Source organism: Pygocentrus nattereri, chromosome 7 (genome assembly GCF_015220715.1).
Source record: "Pygocentrus nattereri isolate fPygNat1 chromosome 7, fPygNat1.pri, whole genome shotgun sequence".
Classification (NCBI taxonomy): domain Eukaryota; kingdom Metazoa; phylum Chordata; class Actinopteri; order Characiformes; family Serrasalmidae; genus Pygocentrus; species Pygocentrus nattereri.
In genome coordinates, this window is record NC_051217.1 from 27,221,233 (window position 1) to 27,244,300 (window position 23,068).

General features: G+C 38.2%; 2 protein-coding genes across 5 annotated transcripts in view; one reads left to right on the forward strand and one right to left on the reverse strand.

Moving 5' to 3' along the window:
• Window positions 1-6,462: 6,462 nt before the first annotated feature.
• On the reverse strand, window positions 6,463-11,677 carry LOC108443054 (ATP-sensitive inward rectifier potassium channel 1-like). Of its 3 annotated transcripts, XM_017723452.2 has the most exons (4): window positions 11,495-11,677; window positions 10,281-10,314; window positions 8,608-8,656; window positions 6,463-8,281 (listed from the first exon to the last, which is right to left on the reverse strand). In XM_017723452.2, the coding sequence occupies exon 4, from the start codon at window positions 8,260-8,262 to the stop codon at window positions 7,144-7,146; it is 1,119 nt and encodes a 372-aa protein (XP_017578941.1). In that variant the 5' UTR covers window positions 8,263-8,281; window positions 8,608-8,656; window positions 10,281-10,314; window positions 11,495-11,677; the 3' UTR covers window positions 6,463-7,143. The 3 variants fall into 3 exon arrangements, with proteins under 3 accessions (XP_017578941.1, XP_017578940.1, XP_017578938.1); XM_017723451.2 differs by having other exon boundaries at window positions 8,608-10,314; XM_017723449.2 differs by lacking the exons at window positions 8,608-8,656; window positions 10,281-10,314.
• An 8,717-nt stretch (window positions 11,678-20,394) lies between these two features.
• kcnj5 (potassium inwardly rectifying channel subfamily J member 5) overlaps window positions 20,395-23,068 on the forward strand; it is a 48,584-nt gene continuing 45,910 nt past the window's right edge. For both annotated transcript variants that reach the window (XM_017723448.2, XM_037540129.1), the window contains exon 1: window positions 20,395-20,505. The gene's annotated coding sequence lies outside the window, so the exon portion shown is untranslated. The remainder of the gene's footprint in view (window positions 20,506-23,068) is intronic.

The following is a 23,068-nucleotide window of genomic DNA, read 5'->3' on the forward strand; positions in this document are numbered from 1 at the left end:
GTGCTGTTTGTTGTGAAGAAAAGGGTGGATTAACTGTTATTTACACACAGAAACAACCGACATCGTGAGTGAAAACTGCAGTGTCCGTATGACTGCTGGAGGCACGTGCGTGCAAAGGGGAGTACAGATTTTGCACAGCGCTGACAAACAGGCCTGATTCCCAAGTTTCTGAGATCATGTCTGCACTCTGCACATCTATTTCCAGTTAAGGGGATATTTATTTAATTTTTTTATTTGGATAAATAAAACACTACCCTTTATTCAGTTGTTGTTTGTTTGTTTGTCATTTAATTTGATGAATAGTTTGTGAAACTGTAAGACAAAGCTGTTGTCTGAGACCAGTATTTTCTAAATGAAGAATTAGAAATGTGTCTGGAATCTGTCACTAGATCACCTGTTAAAACGTTAGGATCCTTTACATTATCAACCTATCAAGAAAAGCGACAACACATTACAAACCCCCAAGAACCAATAGAAACTCTTAATGTTTTGATGCTTTTTTTTCTTCATCAGGGACATTATAATCCACATTATAATCCATTGTTGCACATTAATTTAAATAATGCTTGGTGTGGAGCATGGTTGGGTATCAGCAGTGACTTTTGTTTATAGCAGTATCTGAGCTCAGGACCATCTTTCTCTCTAACCTACAGGTAACTAGCAAAAATACTTTCTCTAGATAGACAAAGCACTTCTTGTAAGTCGCTATGGATAAGAGCGTCTACTAAACGCTGCTGTAAATGTACTGCTGAAAACACTGCTGATGGCTATCATTATCATTATCATTTGGACTGCATGTTCAAGTCAGGGATCACAAAACCGTGAGACAGTGCTCTATACAAATCGCAAGAATCTGTACACCGTACACCACTGAGTCATATCCATCAATGAGATAAGCCATTCTCCAGACATATAGCCAATGAAATTTAAGGGGGTGTTCGTGGTGTGGGCGTTCTTGTTTTATGGAAACGCCTTTCATTACAGTTCAGCACAATTGTTTGGTTTAGATTAGAAGTGAGCCATGGCACTGGCCTCCAAAATTTGTGATTATCAGTATCTGCTGTATTTTTCATTTGTAACATTACAGATATGGATACATGTTGCATGTTCTGATGCACAGTGGGGTGGCTTATTGTCATAAGGCATGAATTCTAGTTCTGTTTGATGGCTATTTATGCAATAAAACACTCAAGGTTGTGTGTTAATGCATAATAATGTCACAGCTATGATTTGATACATGATTAGATTATCACAGCTGTGATGTTATATGTGATAACACATGACCTTGAGTGTTCTATTGCTTTTATACAACAGTTTCTACAAAATAAACAAACAAAATATATCAAAGTTTCATACTGAATATGCTTTAATACTGACAATGCCTTTTGCCAAAAAGTAGTTCTACAGCAAATGAGTTGTTGCTATGCAATGATAATAATTCCCTAGACCAGGGGTCGGCAACGTGGCTCTTTTACTGCCCTGTTGCGGCTCCACAGCAGAATTAGATTTTTAGGTAAAAGTAAAATAATTCTCCTTTACAGTAAAATAAAGCTCTGCTGATCGTTCAACACTGTTTAACAGTAAATTGTCTTAAATTAATGTAGAACTGCTGATTCACCCATGAACCCTGAAGATCAGCGCAGACTGTTGGTCACCATAGTAACACAGACAACAGTGTCAAACAGCTAGTAGGTACGAAACAGCAGAGAGAGATTTAAGATGAACATTGATCATTTGGAGATGAATGGACTTATTTGCAATTATAAACACTCCAGCTGGTTTCCTGATATGTTTAATCTGTAACAAGAAACTGCCAAACACTAAAGTTGCAAAGCTGAAGTCAGTTTCTTATTCAAATTTTCCCGTTCCACCTTAAATGATGCAGCAGTTATATTCTGTCACCTCAGGCACCATTTAAGGTGGAACGGGAAAATTTGAACATGAAGCTGGTGAATGAGAAACGACTTAGCCTCATTGAAAAAATCAAATGTTTAGAGACATTTAACAAAAAAAATATTCAATTTTCTTCTATGGTTCTATGGTAACTTTCCTGCTAGAGATGTGAGAAAAGTGGTTAAAGCTGAGCTAAAGCGTAAAGCAGATGAAATTAAGCATGTGTTTTCGCTAATATTTTTGTAGTCTGTACGAGGACATTAGCACATACTTACACATATTTGCAGCCAAGATGGTAAAATTGATTTTGTGGCTACCAAGGTGGGTTGATTTTTATTAAAGGCCAAAATGCCCTTTCTCAATATATGGGTTGCTGACAGATAGATAGTACAGATAGAGCCATAGAACTGTAGAAATATCAAGGCTCAAAATTTGATGTGCGTCTGCAGTCACATTCTTCTGTCCTAACGTGTTGCAGGTCAAATGTTATCTTAAAATCTAATTTCTCGTTTTGTATAGGCACAAATACAAAACTAAGTTTTGCATGCATAACGTCTGTAAACCTGTTACTTGGCAACATGTTTGCAGAGGGATACATTTTTTGTGTGTCAAAACTGTTGTCACAAATATCAGCACGATTAGAAAACTTCTCAACCCATGAGCTTGTAAGGTTAGAACCAAATGTTGCATGATTGAGTATATGGAACAAACGAGACTGTGATGTAGTTTAATACATAACTGGTGTATACTGATAAATCAGTGTGATGAGTCAGTTATTAACCTCAGTGTTACTGCTTTGAGGGATGATTAAACTGAGCAGTCTTCTGAGTAGCTTAAATGTTCACAAGTGATAAGCTTAGCAACTGTGCTGGACTTCTGTACCCAAGTTACATATAACATTATTAGATTAGATAAGAGTAAGGAAAAGTGTGAAATAAAAATTACTGCAGAGGTTTTCTGAGATACTCCAATGTATATGTATTCCAAATGTTTTCTGAATACAATACTTTAAGTATTGTAATGTGGGGTTCTCACCTTGTCCACCTGAAGGCCCACCTGTTTATCACTAGAAAGCAGGAAGGCCCACAAGATAACAAATCTGAGCCGTTTTGTTTGAAAATGTCATTTTTGGGAAATTTTCATTACAGTGATATGTAGGGGCCTACTCTTGCTATATTTATAGCATTTAGCCTTGTCTATGTATTTGAAAGAAAAAAACTTAGTTTTCAGCTGTTAATGAGTCATGTCAGAAATGACAACAACTTCCCACAGTTATTTCCCACCCAAGTAGTCTGTTCCACTCAGAAATATGTCAAGTTAAGAAAGAAAAATGTATTTTGATTAACAATTCACATAAACTTTAAGAGCATTTGAGTGTGGGTAGTTACATGTTCCTGTAGCTTGTGATTGAGAATTCTTCATGGTTGCATCTAAAATGAAGTGTGTGTGTGTGTGTGTGTGTGTGTGTGTGTGTGTGTGTGTGTGTGTGTGTTTGTGTGTGTGTGTGTTTGTGTCTGCCCTGTGATGGACTGGTGACCTGTCCAGGGTGATTCCTACCTTCTGCCCAATGACTGCTCCAGCTCCATCCCCTGCAGCCCCTGCCCCCCACCAGCGACCACAGAAACAGTTAACAGAAACTATTAGTTCAATAACTCAGCACTTTTTCTTATAATAGTTTAATGAAATACATCCATCCATCCATCCATTATCTAAGCCGCTTCTCCGTCAGGGTCGCGGGGGGGTGCTGGAGCCTATCCCAGCAGTCTTTGGGCGGAAGGCAGGATACACCCTGGACAGGTCGCCAGTCCATCGCAGGGCAGACAGACACTCACACATTCACACCTAGGGGCAATTTAGCATGAAATACATTTAACCTAAAGTCATAACGGAATTTATTAGTTTATGTTTATTTTGTTAATATGGTAATAATGGAAGCAGATAGATAGTGACATACTAGTGTCATCATAGTGTTAAAGTATAAAATGTTCAATCAAACAGAGACAAACTTATGTGATTTACACTGGTAGAAAAATTTGTTACTCCATTGCTGGTGGCTGATGAAGGATTTGCAGGTGACTGCGATTACAGAAGATAACATTACTTGGTTAAGTTTTAAAGTAGTGAAAGAAGGAGATTTTAAAAGCATTAGTCTGGCTGTCCTCTGGTCAGTGACACAGTGATTTCTTTTGGTACATTAATTATTTTATTCCACTTACAATATATAAATTAATATTAGCCAACATTAGCCAACAGTTTTTGCACACAGAGGAATTAAACCTCCGCATTTACCTTACATGCACACTAGTGGGCAGTAAGCACACTTGCCTGGAGCGGTGGGCAGCCCTATCTTTGGCACCTGGGGAACAGTTTGGGGTTAGGTGCCTTGCATAATGGCACTTCAGTCACATACTGTCAACTGAGGTGATCAAACTGGCAACCTTCTGGTCATAAGGCTAGTTCCCTAACCTCCAGCCCATGGCTGCCCATCATATATACCCAAGAAACGTACAGAACTGGTTAACTGCTAACATGTTAATGGCCATTCACACACCACCCACCACAAAACACGTTTGATTCTCTGCTCAAAGCACCACAGAACAATTATATTTTTATCCTGTCACTTTTAACATCTTTTGAGTTTGTACTCTCACATATGAGTCATTATCCTCTAAATGGGGGCAGTCATGGGCTGGAGGTTAGGGAACCAGCCCTGTGACCGGAAGGTTGCCAGTTCGATCCCTTTGGCTGACAGTCCATGACTGAAGTGTTCTTAAGCAAGGCACCTAACCCCCAATTGCTCCTCAGGCACCGTGGTTAGGGCTGCCCACTGGTCCGGGCAAGTGTGCTCACTGCCCCCTAGTGTGTGTGTATTAACTAGTGCGCATGTATATGGGTGTTTCCCTGCACGGATAGGTTAAATGAGGTCTAATTTCACAGTGTGCAAAACACAGTGACAAATGGTTTTTAATTCTAATTCTCTGGAACTGACCACGTACTGCAGGCAGGAGGCACCATGCCCTCACATTAGCTTAGCATAGCAGGCTACAGTTTAAAGCATTACAGAGCAGGTTTGATTTTGGCTTTCTCCACTATATCACGGCATTCACAAGCTGTGTCCCAATTCATAGGCTGCATCTGAAGGCCGATTGCATCACAGCGGTGTGACTAGGCTGTCCCATTTCGAAGGCTCCTTCATTTGTGGCCAGGAAATGTGTTTTTTTTTTCCATGGCAATGAAAGATCCAACGGATGGATCCTTCACCAGCCAACCAACATATCCTGAGGTGTGCTGACGAGGATTCAAGAACATTGCGGCATCAGCAGAGGAGCAAAACTTACAAATTTCGTTTTGTTTTTGGGAGCTTAGAGCAGAGAGAGAGGTCTAATAGATGGAAAAATACAAAAAAAAACTGAAATCAAAGTTTCTGGCTCTATTTTAAAAGAACTTTGAAAGAACTTGATGAGGGTGGCGTTTTGTGTTGCAACAGTAAGTGCAGGAACATAGGTGCTGTCGTGCCAATAGGAAATCCACTGTAGTGCGGCCTCTGAATTGGGACATAGTTGCAGTGTAATTGGATGAATCATACTTATTACAGTTGTCATTCAACAATTCTGGGCAGAAACCTCAAAAAGCATAGGTAGGCATGTATGTGACTTTTTATAAATGTAAATATATTCGTAAACAAACGCAACAAACCCAGCACATGACTGACTTAAAACATTGACATTTTTTACAGATAACAGTATTGGTTTTTATGAAGATGAAAATGTGCTAATTTGCTAACTCTCGCCACGGGTCCTTGGGACGTGAGCCTTGTTCTTAAATGTTCTGTGCTTCTGTCCATGGGAAATGCCACTGTTTTGCCTTCAGTGGAAATGGAAATGAGGTGTGCATATAGTGGAAAATGTGTGTGCAGATAGAGAGAGGCTAATCAATAAATTCCTCGCCTTGTGTTTTTTCCGAGCTGCTACTTGATGCAATCTCTGTCTTGAAGTGTACATTGTTAAAAACCACAAAGAACACTACTTTGGTTACAGAAAGTAAAACAATTTTGGTGAATGGGGTTTGTCTCTACCCGATTTGGACTATGGATGTGCAGCAAGGGTATGTAATTTCCAATATCATTTTGCAACAGTCCTGCGAATGCGTAGTCCAAATTGGGTTGGTGTGCATACACTTTTTGCACACGCATAGCATAATATTGATTGCTGTAAGGAGAATTTGGTAAATGGAACTGACATACCATGAAACAAAATCACTACTGTCTCATGTGTTTTTCCTTAGAAAGTAGGAAATGTTAAAAAATCAGGACACTTGTTGAGTGCCACGAGACATTTTATGTATATTGTCTCCCTCAACAACAAGAAATAGAATAATATAGTACCTCTCAAAAACAGGATAGATACTTCATGAAGCATTAGAAAGGTTTTATCATGTACACATAATATAATAATAAATAATTTATATATGTATATATATATATATATATATATATATATATATATATATATATATATATATATAAGCTGAAACAGAAAATGCAGTCAAATGAGTCAAAGAACATACTCATTTCTTACTTTTGTCTACATTTTTGTACAGATTAAACATAATACTTAAATTGGACATTTTAGCACTGCTTCAAATCAAAGTTATTTATCCATTCTATTTTTATTTTTATTCCACTTGATTACTGAATATGCTTTAATTTATGGCCCTCAAAATCAGCACCAGTGGACCACATCTGGTTCTGCCCAAGCAAAGATTGATAATTAGCTAATGTGCATTAAAGCAAAGAAAATTCACAAATGTGTGCAGTGCTGTGCAAATACAGGACTAGAGTAGAAGAAGCTTCGTTCTCATTAAAAGCCACTTCCTAGTTTGCTTCTTTCTAAAGAAATCAGTGATATTACATCAATTAACCAACAATACACCAACATAACAATTACACATTTTAGAGATGAGACAGTATTGGGCTACTTTATGTACCTTCCAATTAAAGGTTTATCATTTGTTGTTATTGTCTTTGATCATATTTCTAATTCTAGAAACACAATCACCTTGCTGGTTTTAAAAGTCCCTAATATGACAAAAAAGTATTTTGACACATACCTGCTAGACCAAAGTGCTTGGGGCTCTTACATTTACCTAATGAATAAAAAATTATTTTAATCTAAACAGAATGTATATATCTGGTTTTAGTGAGCCACATAAAAGAGCAAGTAGTCCTTATGGCATGCTCAAATGTAGATTTCACATTTCAGTAGCAGTGACTTGTTCATTGATTTCAATCACTTCAAATCCCTGGTTATCTATGCCATTTTTGGGGTAGTGATGACTTTGGCCATTATAGAAGCAGTGAGCACAATGTGCAGTTGGTACGGGCTCTACTCTGGCGAAATTGGAGAAATCCACACGATATTTGCCTTCTTTATTACGGGAAATGATTGGGAGAAACCTGTGGCCCCACTTGATCTCCTGGGGGATATAGGAAGACCTAACTTGGCAGGAGGAGCTGGTGGACTCATCTGTGGCGTCCAGAAACACCACCAACTCAAACTCTTGCTGGAGCAGTGTGTCTACAGCCAATTTAAAGAATGGGCTTGTTTTGTCAATTACATGGTACAAGGTCAAAGGACAGATGAAGAAGAGATTGTCTTTCCCAGCGTCAACCATAAAATCAACATTGACTTGGTCCAAGATGATTGTCTCACCTTCAGGTGTGATTGTTGTCCTAAGCAGCTTTCCATAGATCTGACTGCCAATCATCAAAGTTTTACGCAAGTTGGCGACTCGTATCTGGAGACAGAGGGCACCATTTTTAGGGCAAATGACAGCCATTTTGCTGAAGGTAATGGTCTTAGCTCTTTTCTTGGGCAAGGCAATTTTGGCCATAATTAATCCACACCAGAAACAGCTGATAAGTAAACCAATGATGGTCTGAATGATAATGAGGGCAACAGCACCAGGGCAGAATGGACTGAGGACTCGCAGACCATAACCAATGGTCATCTGTGTTTCTAGTGAATAGAGGAAGGCTGTTGTGAGGCCAAAAACATTATATATACATGGTTTGTGGTCTAATGGGGGATTTTGCCACCACAAGTCCCCATTATCATGGGCAATCCAATACCAGATGAGACCAAAGATAAACCAGCTGAGAGTGAAGGAGGCCACGAAAAATAAAATGATGAAACGCCAGCGGATTTCCACAAAAGTGGTCCACAAATCCAGCATATAAGCAAAGCGGCTGCTGTATCTCACGTTGCCATATTCAATGTTGCAGTGTCCATCTTTGGTAACAAGGCGGTTTTTGCAAATGCGTCGTTTGGCCAGGTAGTCTCTGATAAACTGATGCAAGGAGCGTGTCATCTTCAAAATACCCAAATCACTGTATAGAGAAAGAATAGAGCAATAAAGAACATGTTCAAAGTCATATCTTGTGCCAGTGGCAAACAAGTGGCTAGAGCAAATATGTTTGGTTCAAATTCTCATTCACAAAAGCATTCAATATTATTTCAACAATTCCAGGCAGCAGGTAGAAAAAGCATCTGAATGGCCATAAACCTGTAACTTAACTTTGCAATGAAACAGAAAACTTGAGCATTAGCTGCTAATAGCATAACATTGACCCAAGCTTTATCAAACTGTGAAAGTTTTTGTTCCTTTTTGGTACAAAAAATTCAGCTAAGTGATGGAAAGTAACCTTCAACTTACCTTTTATGGTTTGTCCTCAGTACCAGTTACATAGAGATTTAAGATTCTCCTGCAGGGCAGGGGAAAAGCCTTTTTTTTAATCCAGTATACTTAAGAATTTTAGAGATATAAGCAGTGTTAGCATTTCAGTGCCTCAAGTCAATTTTTAAACTGCAAAAGATTTATTCTACACACTGGCTCCCCGTGACAGTGAAGATCTTGTATACTTTGTACTGTAGTCTCTGACTACCCTTATCAACTGTTATCATGTTGTAATTATCACTAGGTGTGATTCATCCAGTTTGATATGGTGTATGTATCAACACTTCCCAAAAGAAGAGCAGGGTATAGCCTATCAGGTCTAGTTTTTTGTTAAATAATTTAAACATATTTGAAGAAGGAATATACACATACCTGCTACAGATAAAACATAAACTTTGTTTGTTCCTTTTTTTTCTCCATTGTTTACTTTAGAGGGTTTTGTTGTAACATTTTAAAAACTAATCCTGCTATGTAGAAACTGTACTTTAACCTGGCTGGCATTCACTTGTTATTGAGTTACTGAGTTATATGCTTCAGAATGGCACTACATTACAGCCATCAAGAGGGTAAATAGAATTTTATAGATACAATGGGAATATATTTAAATCTTTCTCACAAGTCCAAGACAAGTTTGCTCTACAATCAGGTGATGTCTTTAGATATGTACAAATGAGACATTACATTAGAAACTGGGATATTGTTAAAAGACAACCAACCAATATAGAAACCCATTTTATAAATTTGTCTGAACACTGTGCATCAACAAAAAAAACATAGCTCATATCTATAAAAAACTAATGATTGACTATCAAGACAACACTTTACATATCAAAGGACAATGGGAATTGGAAATTTAGTGGAGGATGAAGTTTGGGAAACTGTATATTGCAGATGTCACAGGGGGGTTGGGAGCCAGCTATGGAAAGAATTTGAGTGGAAGGTTAAAAAGGGGCATTTCAGAACCCCGCTAGTTGCATGTGTTTTTATTTTTTTTTTTAATTCTACCAATAAAGGTGGACAAACTGTGGTATGGTCCGTGATCATACTCATGTGTTCTGGGACTGTCCAAAAATAAAGAATATATATATAACTGTTGGAAGTGTTCCCTGAATACCAATGACCAGTGTTACATACTGCATGTTTTGATGATGGTTGCAAGAAAATTAATTACAGTTACTTGGATGAAGCCTAATACCCCAACGATTTTTCAATGGTTATAAAAAATCAAGCATACTTATATGATGGAACACATGACAGCCCAGCTACAATTAAAAGTATAATATATTCCTTTATAAGAAGATGGAAAATATGTATGGAGGTATAGAATGCATGGATATGCATATGTGTTCATGTTCTGGCCCTGCAGTATGCATGTTAAGTGACGCCCAAATCTCAAGGTGAATTTATTACGTTATTACATGTGTTATATATGTGTTAATGCCAATAAAGTTAAAAAAAAAAGAATATTATAGGTGTGAAAGTAGAGGAGGCAATAGATAGGGCAAGATTGAGGTAGATGATCCGCTGTGGCGACCACTAAAGGGAGCAGCCGATAGAAGAAGATAGGTACAAATTATGTAACACACAACGTGAATGGAAAAACTGTTACTTTCATACTACAAAAACTATGTCAATGGCAAATCGAGAAATACCTGTGATTCCTGTGAAAATACACAGATAACAATGCTGTGGGAATAAAAGAATGTGAATGAAAGCTTGCAACAAGTTATGTCCTGTGCTCCAATATCTCATGAAACAACAATAGTATGTAAATAAGCCTCAGTTTGTATAATTGTAAATGATCCTTCATAACAATGTTATAAATGAAACACATTTTCTAAGGAAAGTCATTTACTTCACAAAACATGTCATCTTGTATATAATGACATCAGGTGTTTTAACTAAATATCTTAAATTAAGTCATTCAGTGCTTGTGGATGTATTATAAAGTCATTATGTAGGTAATCTTTAAATAAAGCATATGACCACCAGAACAGTGTAGCATGACAGTAAAGTAAGCTCATGTAGTAGACTCCAGCGTGTCCAGTATTTAACAGTATGTGCTCATACCTGGCTCTTTTTTATGTAGTAGTTATGTACAAGTGGGCTAGTATTACATTGTGTTCTAAGGGGTCATTTTTGCTGTTCCCCCCCTTTAAGACTGTCATTTTGTAACATACAAAACAAAACACACAGGTACTTTCCTTCCCATATTTTGATCAAGGGGCTAGGCTTAGTACATTCGAATCATGCACTAACTGGCTCCTTTAGCAAGTCCTGCATAAATAAGTTTTGTTCCAATAGAACACAAAGTTGTAAAGTTTGTTTTGTACACAAGATTTTCTTTTTTCAAGGAAAAATGCTTGTGTGTACCTTCTAAAAGTTTATGAGTAAATAAATTGGCTTTAAATTCCGATCCGTGCACTTAAGATATTTTACCAACAGCAGTTAAATGAGTAAATTAGATAAACAGTAAATTGGAAAAGTAAAATTGTTACTTTCTGCTCGTCTCTTCATTATACTATTGTCCTTTTTCACACTAGTAATGTTTTTGCATTGTAATATGAATACAAATCAGGTCTGAACTCAGCCATCATTTGTTTCAAAAATTGGAAGGTGTTCAGGAGTCCAGACCTAGAGCTATTAAATCAGTATTCACATGGTAGCAACCAAAACGGCATGAGTAGCAGAATAAACAAAGGCATTCACAAAGTAATGAATCTAACCTGAGACAAGCATGATAATGTATATTCATGGCAGTGATATGACAGTAAGGAACAGATAAATGAGGGTAGTGTGTGGAGTCAATCTGTGATACAGTTCTACAAAAGAAAGCTAAGAAGAAAGGAATGTTTAGTTAACTTACCTGCTATAGCAGTTCTTTTGTGGTATACAAGAATTCTCTCTCTCTCACACAAATACACACACACACAAACACTCTGTTTTGTACTTAAGGATTATAAAAAGTGAAGGTCTTAAATTAAACAAATTATATATTTATATAATGGTGATACCATCACTGTTCCTGTTTCTTCCTCTTTTTCTCCCTCTTTAAGCATGACATGGGTTTTTGTATGGCCCCTTCCTTAAGGCTGGACCAAGTTTGTTTAATGTTTACCTGTACACAATAATCAAGAGGGTATATATTGACCTTATTATACCAAAACATGTTAAGAGTCAGTAGTTTAGTTCAGTGTTAAAAACACAGTACATCTTTGGAAATGTTTGCTTTTTCAAAAAGACCATTTGTATTTGAATAGAAGAATGTGGATATCCCAGAAAACTTTTCAGTCATACAGGGAGCAAGGAACTTGCCTTCAACTACTACACCTGTGATGTCCAATCTTATCTACAGAGGGCCAGTGTGGCTGCAAGCTTTTCATTCCAAATGAGCAGATGTACGCCTGACTTCCTTACGTGTTTAATCAGTTGCAAAAGCAACTGACCACTTGTGCTCCTGCTTGGTTGGAATGTAAACATGCAGGCACATCAGCCCTTTGCGGATAAGATTGGACACTCATATACTACATACTACAAATTCAAGAAGGCATGAGACAAAGATTAATTTGTGTTAACCACAAGTCTTCTCTGTTCTACTCAATCTTCCTGAATGACAGTTTGACCAGTTGTGCATACATTTCTATATAACACTTAAAGGGTGCAGAACTGTTGGTATTTCAATTAGCTCCAATGACAATACAACATCTACTTCCCATTTAAATACAGCAAATCCCATTTAATTATAAACTGAAGAAAGGAAGATTAATTGAGTTAGTGTTTGCTAGGCTATAATAGCAAAGCTTACAAAAGATCTATGAGTATGAGGCATGATCTTTTGCAAGAACAGTTTTTGAACATTTTGAATGCCAAAAATCTGCTAAAGTTTGGTCAATCCTCAAAGCAGTTTGTGAGCTTTTTATTGCACAAAGAAAATGTTTAATTAATCAAGGTTTCCTCTTTGTCATTTACTGTGCAGTACAAAAATTTCTGCATGGGGGGAAAGCAAAACGTCTTTTCAGAGGGAAAAATATTTTCACCACTCACCCTTCTGTAAGCACTGTGGACTAAACTTCCTCTGAGGTAAATAAACCATGTGAATATTTTCCTGGTGATTCCAAGTTTGATTATTTTCCTCATCAATTTTAATTGATGTATAATGACAAACTCCCTTTTGCAAAGTTTCTTTAATTTTTCATTATTAATAACATGCTGTATCTTTAGGCAGTTGTTAATAGCCCCTGACACCAAAAACAGTCTTTTCAAGATGTGAACACTCATTCATTTATACTGTTTCATGGAGCAAAACCAGGCCATTTCTTAAACAAAACTGTTAAGTTGTCATAATTGGACAAAAAAAACAGTCACAGTTTTCTCTGTGTTTCAAAAGAGAGAGATGGCAGTTTGTTACAATACTGTGCAAAAGTATTAGGCACCTAAGCACATTGTTTAAAACCATTTATCTGTGTTTTAACTGTTGGTAAACCAGTACAGCACCATTTGAATAAATGCAAGCCAGTATTAATGCAGGAAATATGTTTTTTGTTTTAAAAAAAAGCAGTTAATATTTTTTTAAGCTAGTTTGGTCTTAAACTTCTCCTCAAAGCCCCCAGCCATCACAGTGATTTGTTGGATTCCATCACCAGCACACCTGATCTAATTAATTAAAGATTGATTTGCTAAACCAGGGACTGATGATGACGATGACTGCAAATAATATTGGGCTTCCTTGGTGAGCGGTATGGAAATGGTTAAAGGAAAACTTTGATGTTTTTAAAATCAATACAATTTGCAAAACATAACTGCACAGATAACGTTCTTTAAATCTAATTTTCTAATCTAATAGTGCCTAAGATTTCTCCAGCACTGTAAATATGTTAAATGTTTCACCTTGAGTGCATTCTGTAAAAGCCTTGGTGCTTCAGAACATGGAAAGCTTTGCTTTACTCAGAATAGCTGTAGAGTTTAGGTTCAGGGTAATGCCACCTTCTTCATGTCTGACAGCCACTCGGTAAAGGATTTTATTGCACAAGTGTGAACATGCCTAACTATGTTCCAATGAATAGCCAGAATGAATTCCATACAATATTTTCCTCTCCCTTTCCCAAACATGAGAAAGCAAAGCAAGGAATTAAATTTAGATCATTGCAACACAATCTAACTTCTAAGACCACTGATTTATCCAGACGGCACAGACTGATTGATTTAGTAAAAGGGCCTACATGCCAAATTTTTGTTCCAGTCTGAATCTTTCTCGCCAATAAGGTTAATAATTGTCTGTAAATCCAAAGCTTTGCACCATTGATCTGTTAATAAAGCCCTCAAGGCCTACTTGGCACCTGGACCTGTTAAAAGGTCCATTCACATGACTACAATAAATCAAACCACATTAGACATTATCCATTAAAGGTCTCTGAAAACAGCTTTAGATAAGCTGATGTGACCAGAACATGAAACCTTTTTTTGCACATCAGTAATGTTTAAACTATGGTGGTTGGTCTGCGTTGAATACTAAAATGAGCTGTTTACATGTTTCTTTACAGTCAGTTTAATCATTTTTATATTATTATACAAGCAGCATGGTGATGCAGCGGGTAGTGGTGCCCAGCAAAAAGGGCCTTTCCAGTCTAATTGGAGATGCTAATAACTATGTATGAGTATGTATGTGAATATAAATGTCTGCGTGTCTGCCCTGTGATGGACAGGCAACCTGTCCAGGATGTTCTTGCCTTCTGCCTAATGACTGCTGGGATAGGCTCCAACAACCCCTATAGCATCTAACAACTATACAAGTAGTATAAGTAGTTTAGAAAATGCATGCGTGTGTGTGTGTGTTACTATTCTCCACCTAAAGTCACTACTGTAATACTACAATTCACTGGGTGAGCAGGCAAACAAAGTTTCAGGCAGATCTTTTGTACTAACCTAAATATTAACCTCAAAAGTTCAATAAAATAAAATGTAAAAAAAAAATTTTGACTCAGTCTTCTTCTTCTTCTTCTTATTATTATTATTATTATTACTATTAGTAACCTGTGAAGTATTACTTTAGACAAGGCATCTCAAATTTAATTATCTGGGGAGCACTAGCCAGGTGTTTTTATCCAAGGGTAAGCAAGCTGAAAAAATCCAATGAAAAAAGTGGCCTATTATTGAACTTTTCCCAACCACAGTGTAACCTGATTACAGTGGTTATAACTTTGTTCAAACTTTGTGTGGCTACATATCAACATGTGGCTGCCTGCAGTGTTCAGCTACATAGATAAATTTTCCCATAGTATACCCTAAATTACAACAAATCTAGGTGACCTTACTGAAGACCTGGATGCTGTCTAATTGGGTTAGGAGAAGTTTAAAGGATACATTTATGCAAAATCTTTGTGTAATTATTGATTTCTAATGTTTGTTAGCAATATTAATCTTGTAGCTCCAGTGTTAAACTAAAGAAGCAAAACAAAACACTGATGGACCTCAACATGACTGAACCACTTTAAGGCAATCTCAAATGAGCACATGTACATGAAAGGCTGCCAAAAATGTAATTCATTCTCAAAATTCATCTGCATCATTGCGTTCCTGGGATTTATTCCTGTGGACATGGTTTGGGATAAGTTGATAAAATGTTTTGATGCAGGTTAATAGATTACATTTACAAATGTATGCATTTATATAAATTTGTACAAGATTTTAAAATATATGCTTAAGGGAATAACTTAGGGTAAAGCGTAAAACTTTAGAATAGTGTTTCATAGTTAATACTTAACTTATTAGGAACTAAGCAGGAATGAATGAGTCATGCTACATTAACACTTGAGTAATGACCAAGTTACTTAGTTAACTACACAGTTACTAATTAACTAAGTAATATTGAACTAATGATTAGGATCCTTCCTAATGCCTTGTCATGGCAGAAGGGCTTGTGTGGTCTAGGCATTTTCAGAGCTATGTCGTCTTGAGCAATATGCTCCTGGAAGGGTCTCCCAGGGCGAACAGGTCTGGAGTGAAGATCCAGACTAACACAATCCAAAAAAAACCCACCATGAAAAACGGGCACAGAATACCATGTACCCTGCCCGGGATAGATTCACCAGGACCTACCCCTGCAGCCAGGCCTGGGGGTAGTTTCCCCGGCGAGCACCTGGTGGCCAGGCAGCCCACGTAACCCGGCCGTGCTCAGCCCGAAGAGGCAACATGGGGGGACCATGTGGGGCAGCATGGGGGGAGCGGTGCAGTGTTGCACAGGCAGTGGGAGATTGCAGGGGGGCCCTAGGGAGCCTAGGCCCTTGTGGCAGAAACTGGCTCTTGGCACGTGGAATGTAATCTCACTGAGGGGGAAGGAGCCGGAGCTTCTGCGGGAGGTTGAGAGGTACCAAATAGATATAGTTGGGCTCACCTCCACCCACAGTGTCGGCTCTGGAACCAAACTCCTTGATAGGCATTTGGCTGACACTCTTATCCAAAGCGACTTACAATTTGATCATTTTACACAGGTAGGCCAAGGTGGTGTTAGGAGTCTTGCCCAAGGACTCTTATTGGTATAGTGTAGGGTGCTTGTCCAAGCAGGGGATTGAACCCCAGTCTACAGCGTAGAAGGCAGAGGTGTTACCCGCTACACTAACCAACCATTAAAATTGCAGAGAGGAAAACTCTGACTGTTGTGTGTGCTTATGCACCAAACAACAGGTCTTAGTATTCGGCCTTCTTGGAGCAAGTGGGCAGGGTTCTGGAATGGGTCCCTCCTACAGACTCCATAGTCTTACTGGGGGACTTCAATGCTTTATGTTGGCAATGACTGGGAGACCTGGAGAGGCGTAATTGGTAAGAACGGCATGCTAAACCCGAATGGTTGAATTGTTATTGGACTTCTGTGCCAGGCATGGATTGTCCATAACAAACATCAAGTTTGAACACAAGGATGTTCATAAGTGTACATGGTACCAGAGCACCTTGGGTCAGAGGTCAATGATCGACTTTGTTGTCGTTTCATCTGGGTGGTGTTCCCCATTTTTGAAAAAGGGGACCGGAGGGTGTGTGCCAACTATCAGGGTATCACACTGCTCAGCCTCCCTGGGAAAGTCTATGCCAAGGTGTTGGAAAGGAGGCTTTGACTGATAGTTGAACCTCAGATTGAGGAGAAACAATGCGGATTCCCTCCCGGCCATGGAACAATCGACCAGCTTTTCACCCTCTTGCGGATTGTTGAGGGGGCACTGGAGTTTGCCAACCCAGTCTACATGTGTTTTGTGGATTTGGAGAAGGCTTAAGACCGGGTTCCCCAAGATATCTTGTGGGAGGTCCTCTGGGAGTTTGGGGTACCAGGGCTACTACTCCGGGCCATTCGATCTCTGTACTCCCAGAGTGATAGCTGTGTTCATATACTCAGCATTAAGTCGGACCCTTTCAGTACTAGCATTGGGCTCCGGCAGGGTTGTGCCCTGTCTCCACTCCTGTTCATGATATTCATGGACAGGGTGTCAAGGCATAGTCAAGGTCAGGAGGGCATTATGTGTGGAGGATGGAGGGTGGCGTCTCTGCTATTTGCAGATGACGTTGTTCTTTTGGCTGAATCACATGGATGCCTCCAGCACTCACTGGAGCAGTTTGCAGCTGAGCAGAGGATAACCACTGTTCAAAAGAGACATAGGCATATGTGGTCCTGTAGAAAAGAATGTTGTTTTTTTTTTTTAAGATGTGAGGTAAGCAGACTGGTCTACTGAATACAATAATATTTTAGCAGTTGTCCCATTTGTAGGCTGATGTGCAAATTGGTTCATACTGCCAAATATGAAGATGTACATTAGCCTTTTAAGGTTGCTGATCAAAACAAACACATAAGAGTACAGTACAGTGTGGTGTGATGCCCCCAGTCTTCTCTGACAATGTCTGTTTGTGTGAATAGAAATGGAGCATATGAGCCACTATAGTGTAGAGACTGCACACTGTGCAGTGTATTTCATTACTGTTAGAAGTGTTGGAATACACTATATCAGTTAGTAGTTCAGCAGGAACCTTGTAAGATTCAATTATTGAGCAATTAATGCTGAACTGATCGGTAATTTATGAGTAGTTATTCTAAGAAACCATAGTTACTAAATAATTCTCTGTGACACTCAGTCGTTATTGTTTATAGTGAACTACCAATCATTAGTTCACTTTTACCTATTGAGTAGTTAACTAGTAGTCCTTGGTAGTTATGAGTATTTACTTAAGTGGTAATGCAGCACTACTAATTCATTCCTGCTTAGTTCCTGATTAGTAATTTATTAACTGTGAATCAGTATTGTAAAGCGTTGCTGAAGATAGTGGAGTAATTAACGTTACGTACTAGTGTAAGGGTTCAGCCTGCACCAGCTGCCGCCAGCAGAGGGCGTCGGCAGCAAGGCGCCTAGCCTGCATCACCTGCTGCCGGAAGAAGGCGACAGCGGCGAGGCGTCCAGCAAGGTGCCGTCGATCAATTAAGACTAACTTGACACACCTGGAAGCCCCCATATATAAGGTGCTGGCAAACGCCAATGTTTGTCACACATCACAGGGGTGATCGGTATGGTACTTAGTCTTTGAAAAGAAAAGAAATGAAAAAAGAAACAAAAAGAAAAGAAACAAAACTGCCCCCAAAAATAAAAGGAGATAAAAGAGGTCTGGAAAGACAAAAGAGAGTAATTGCTCCAAAATTACTCACAAAAAACAAACACAAAAAAAAAAGAAATTCAAGCCACACAAAAGGTGCTTGCTCTAACAGCAAACACATTAAGCACAGTCTACCAACTGCCATAATTACGGTGGCAGCGTCTTTCCATTTTCGTTTTTGTTTGTTTCACCTTTCTAAATCAGCCTTAGTTTGAGCATGTTGTCCGTGGCATCCCTTTCATCTGCCCTTCACTTGCGCGTCTTTTTCCATCTTCCTCAAGGTGCCTTGACCATCACCCCTCGCTCACTTAAGTGGTAAAGCGGTAGCGCTGCAGACCATTGACAGTAACAGTGCCAGTTCGAACCTTGGTCTGGGCGCTTCATCAGCGGCAACTGCATGTTCCCTTTTCCCTTACTTTTGTTTTTGCTGGGCCATCCCGTAACAACTAGCACACGCTGCTCCAGTGTCCAGTGGTGTCATGCTTCACACCACCCCCAACCTCTTGTTTGGTATTGTGCATTTTGATCTTAGGTTTGCGTGTAGCTGCTCAGCCAGGGAAATCTATTTCATGAAGCAAACTCGTTTTGCTGATTTGAGAGGAACTTTGGAACTCAGTAGTAAGTGATTCAAGGATAGACACTGTGCGCTTCAGCACTCGGTGGCACCACTCTGTGAGTTTGTGTAATCTACTGCTTCATGGCGAAGATGCTTTTGCTCCTTGGTGCTTTTATTTCACAATAATAGCACTTCCAGTTGACAGGTGCAGATATTTCACTGACATGTGGCAAAAGTGGCATCCTATAACAGTGCCATGTTTAAAGTCACTGAACTTATGAGTATGACCCTTTCCATTGCCAGTGTTGAGACTTTGTGCCTAATTGTGCCTATTGAGACTGCAAGGCTATGTGCTTAATTTTACCCACCTGTTAGCAATGGGTATGACTGAAACATCTGACCTCATTTAGAAGGGGTGTCCCAGTATTTCAGTCTATATAATGCATAAACTTTTTGTTTTTCTTTGATAATTTTTTAAAAATAAGCACTTTACTGTATTAATAAGAACTTAAATCTCATGTACTTAAATTTCTCTTTCTCTTTTAAATTATTAAAGTGTTTATTCTTTTACATAAATGGTTGCAACTGTAATAGCTGCAATTTCCCTCATCAAGTTACATCAATAAAGGATTCTGATTCTGATTGATTCTAAATATTTTCCTTTTTGGACAACAAAAACAAAATTGCTACTTTTCCAAATATGTAAGTTTATGCATTATCATCATATATCATGCCAAACAAAAGCATAGATGTGTTTTAGCTTTAGAGTATGGGTTTTTTTTCCACATTTATGTGTTATTATGATGAATTATTATACCAGTGCATTTTGTGATGATAAATAGGTTATTGTGACACTAATACTTAAAATGTGTTTTAATTTTTTATTCATAATTTCTAAAAATTGGGAAATATCTTACTAGCCAGGGATGCGTAAACATATAAGATGAACTGCATCCCCAGGCCCAGAAGTCTAAATGTATTTGGTCAGCTTTTGGACAAGTAAACCTAGCAATTTTGTTTTCCTTCAGGAAGGGTTGGACAAAGTTCAAAACTTTGAGAGAACCATGTGTGAGAATTGAACTTTCTTTTAATTAAGTAATATTATTTCAAGAAAATATGGAGTGTTTAATGTGGTTACTCTCCATGCTGTTTGTTCCCCCCCCTGTCTCGTCTCTTTAGACCTTCATACTGTACCCACTCATCTCTTTTATCCTCGATGTATTTTCCTAGCTTTTTTAAAAGTCCTTTTTTGAAGCTGCAGTGTTAGTATTATTGTTTATTTGCCATTTTTCTCCCTCTAACTATTTCTCCACAGCCTTCAAACACACCATGCAGCAAGATGTGCACACAGACACACACATAAGCCATATACACAGTCACATAGACATATACACAGTCATGTAAAGGACAAATCTTGAAATAAGTAAGCTGGCATGTGGGGGAGGAAACATATCCTGTCTCCCACAAACACACACATGCACATATATGCATGCACAATCTTTCTAACTCTCTGTCTTTCTGCATACCCTGCACCACCCCCCTTCTCTCTGTCTCCCATCCCCCAGAAGTGAAAGGTAAGGAGAAAACAGAACAGTGTGAAACAAAGGCAGGCAGTGCAGTGCAGGACTATGCAGAGCAGCACCTCGGAGATGCTTTCACTAACAGCGGGCAGCATCTACCATGGCACCAGCATGGAGGTAAGAACAGACAGTATAGTAAAACAGAAAGTGAGGAAGAGGTTAGAGTTAGAGAACAGAAGAAGGAACGTTCTGGAATAACAGTAAATTGAGATGCGGGTGTGTGTTTGTGCATTTGTCCCATTGATGCAGTTTTGTTATCAATAGTAAATACATGTCTGTCATTGCAACATTTGATTGCCACACCAGCTGCTGTGGTGGATCAGAGAGAAACAATAAAGAAGGAATAAAGCATGATAGTGCATGCTTGTTACAAATAGAGAGAAAGGGAGAGAGAGAGAGAGAGAGAGAGAGAGAGATAGCGAGACAGAGAGACAGAGACAGAGAGAGGCAGAGCAAGAGGGAGAGATGGACAGACAGAGAGGAGGGTTACTCCAACCAGTAGCCTCCGCCTCATAAAGTATTGTCATGCATACACAATCGACCGTCCAGATGCTCCTTTGCTGATGAGGGTCAGATAGATGTAAGATGTAAATTGGAATTATCCCAGAAAGATGCTCTGTGAGTGTATGTGCATGCATAACCCATATTTATGTGTGTGTGCACGGACAAGATGTTGTTCTTTTAGTGCAATGCAGGTGTTTTATCAGCATGTGAACAGTAGGGGAGAGCTAAGGAAAGGTATGGCTTAAAAAGAGTACAACTAATCAGGTCAACATAAAGGACAAGTGGGATTATTAGAATGGTCATGATAATAATAGCAATGGAAATAGTGATAACTATGTAAATTGTGGACAATTAATTTAATTTACTTTCAAAATGAAAATTTTCACCACATGAATATGGACAATTGCTAATTTTTCATTTAGCCTGGTTTGTTATCCCAGCAAGAACAGCTGTGGCAAGTAGGGAGAGACTGACCTAAAAAATACATTTTCAAAGTTATGAAGAAGCTTTTCTTTTTTTTTTTTTTAACAAACCTCAATTCCAATAAAAAAAATTGAGACAGGATGTGAAATGTAAATATAAACAGAAAGCAATGATCTCCATGATAACCTATATTTAAACAAAAACAGTAACAAAGACATGAGAAATCTCTGTGTATAAAGGGTAAGGCAGAAAGCCACAACTGAATGCCTGTGACCTGTGATCCCTCAGCACTGCATTAAAAACCAGCATGTTTCTGTGATGGATTTCACTATATGGAATAAGGAGTACCTTGAAAACAGTTGTCAATAAACACTTTCGTGCTGCATCCACAGATGCAAGTTAAGATTTCTTTGGGCTTAATCTGAAAATGTTAATCTGAAATGGATTGATGCATTTTGGAAACGCATATTCTGGTCTGATTTGTCAACCTTGAGAAATAATGCACACTGAAGAAAAATTGGCCAAAGAAAAAAAAATGCAGATTTTTATAGCATAATGTTCAAAAACCAGAATCTATCAAGGTATGGGAGTGCATTAGTGCCCATGGCATGGGTAAGTTGCACAATGTAACCATTAATGCTGACATATATGTACACGCATTTAAATTCTACTTCCTCTTTTTTAAATACGTCTATTAATATTTCATCATGACAATGCCTCATCACATTCTACGTGTTACAACCACATAACTGAGTACTCAGAGAGTTTGGGTGGTAGACTGCCATGCCCAGAATTCAGCATCCCATTGAAAATGTCATGCATTATGTGCAAAATATGACAACAAAGGCCCTGTTCAGCTGCACAGCGTATGACTTATATAATAGAAGAATGACAAAAAATTTTGCTTTAAAACTTGAATGATTTGTCTTTGCATCCCCAAATAATTGTGAAGTGTTGTTAAAACAAAGGTGATGTAACACGATTGTACACATACAAATTGTCCCCAATTTCTGGGAATATGTTGCAGGCATAACATTTGGAATTAGTGTATAATCAAAAAAAGAAAGAAAAATGAACAATAAAACAACAAAGTTCATCAATAAAACATCAAATGTGATATTTTTATGCTCATTTTTATTAGAATTTCACATGCTACCTAAACACAATTTGGAATTGAAGTATGTCATAATAATAATGGTACTTTACTTTCAATATTTAATCTTTCTTACATGATAAACACATGAATGTAGGACACCTTATTAATTATTCACTTTTCTTGGCTTGAAACCCAGGGCAAGAACATTTGTGGAAATAAAACAAAGTGTACATTTTACTGTGATAATGTAATCAAAACATTCAATGTTCTAGAAATTATAAAGAGGATACATGTATGCATTTTCAAAATGTCCCTTAACATATTTAAATGCTCTGTGGCTATTTACCCTTTACAGAGATGTATTTAACAGGATGTCTGAATCAAGTGTGCATAATTAATTTTTAGACAAATTATTTTGGAAAGATAACAATAAGTATTAATTCACTTTCCATAAGCATTGATTCACTCATTTGTCCTTGCTTCACTTAAGACTGGATTAGCATTAAAGAAACCTCTCTTCAAAGATGTGGTTTCATATTTATGAGTGCAGAATGAGTTGAGCTTCATCAGGGGGTGGTACGTTGTTTGACTGATTTGCATACTGTAACCAAAGTATGAACACACGTCATCCACACCTATAGCAGAGTTGAACCAGAG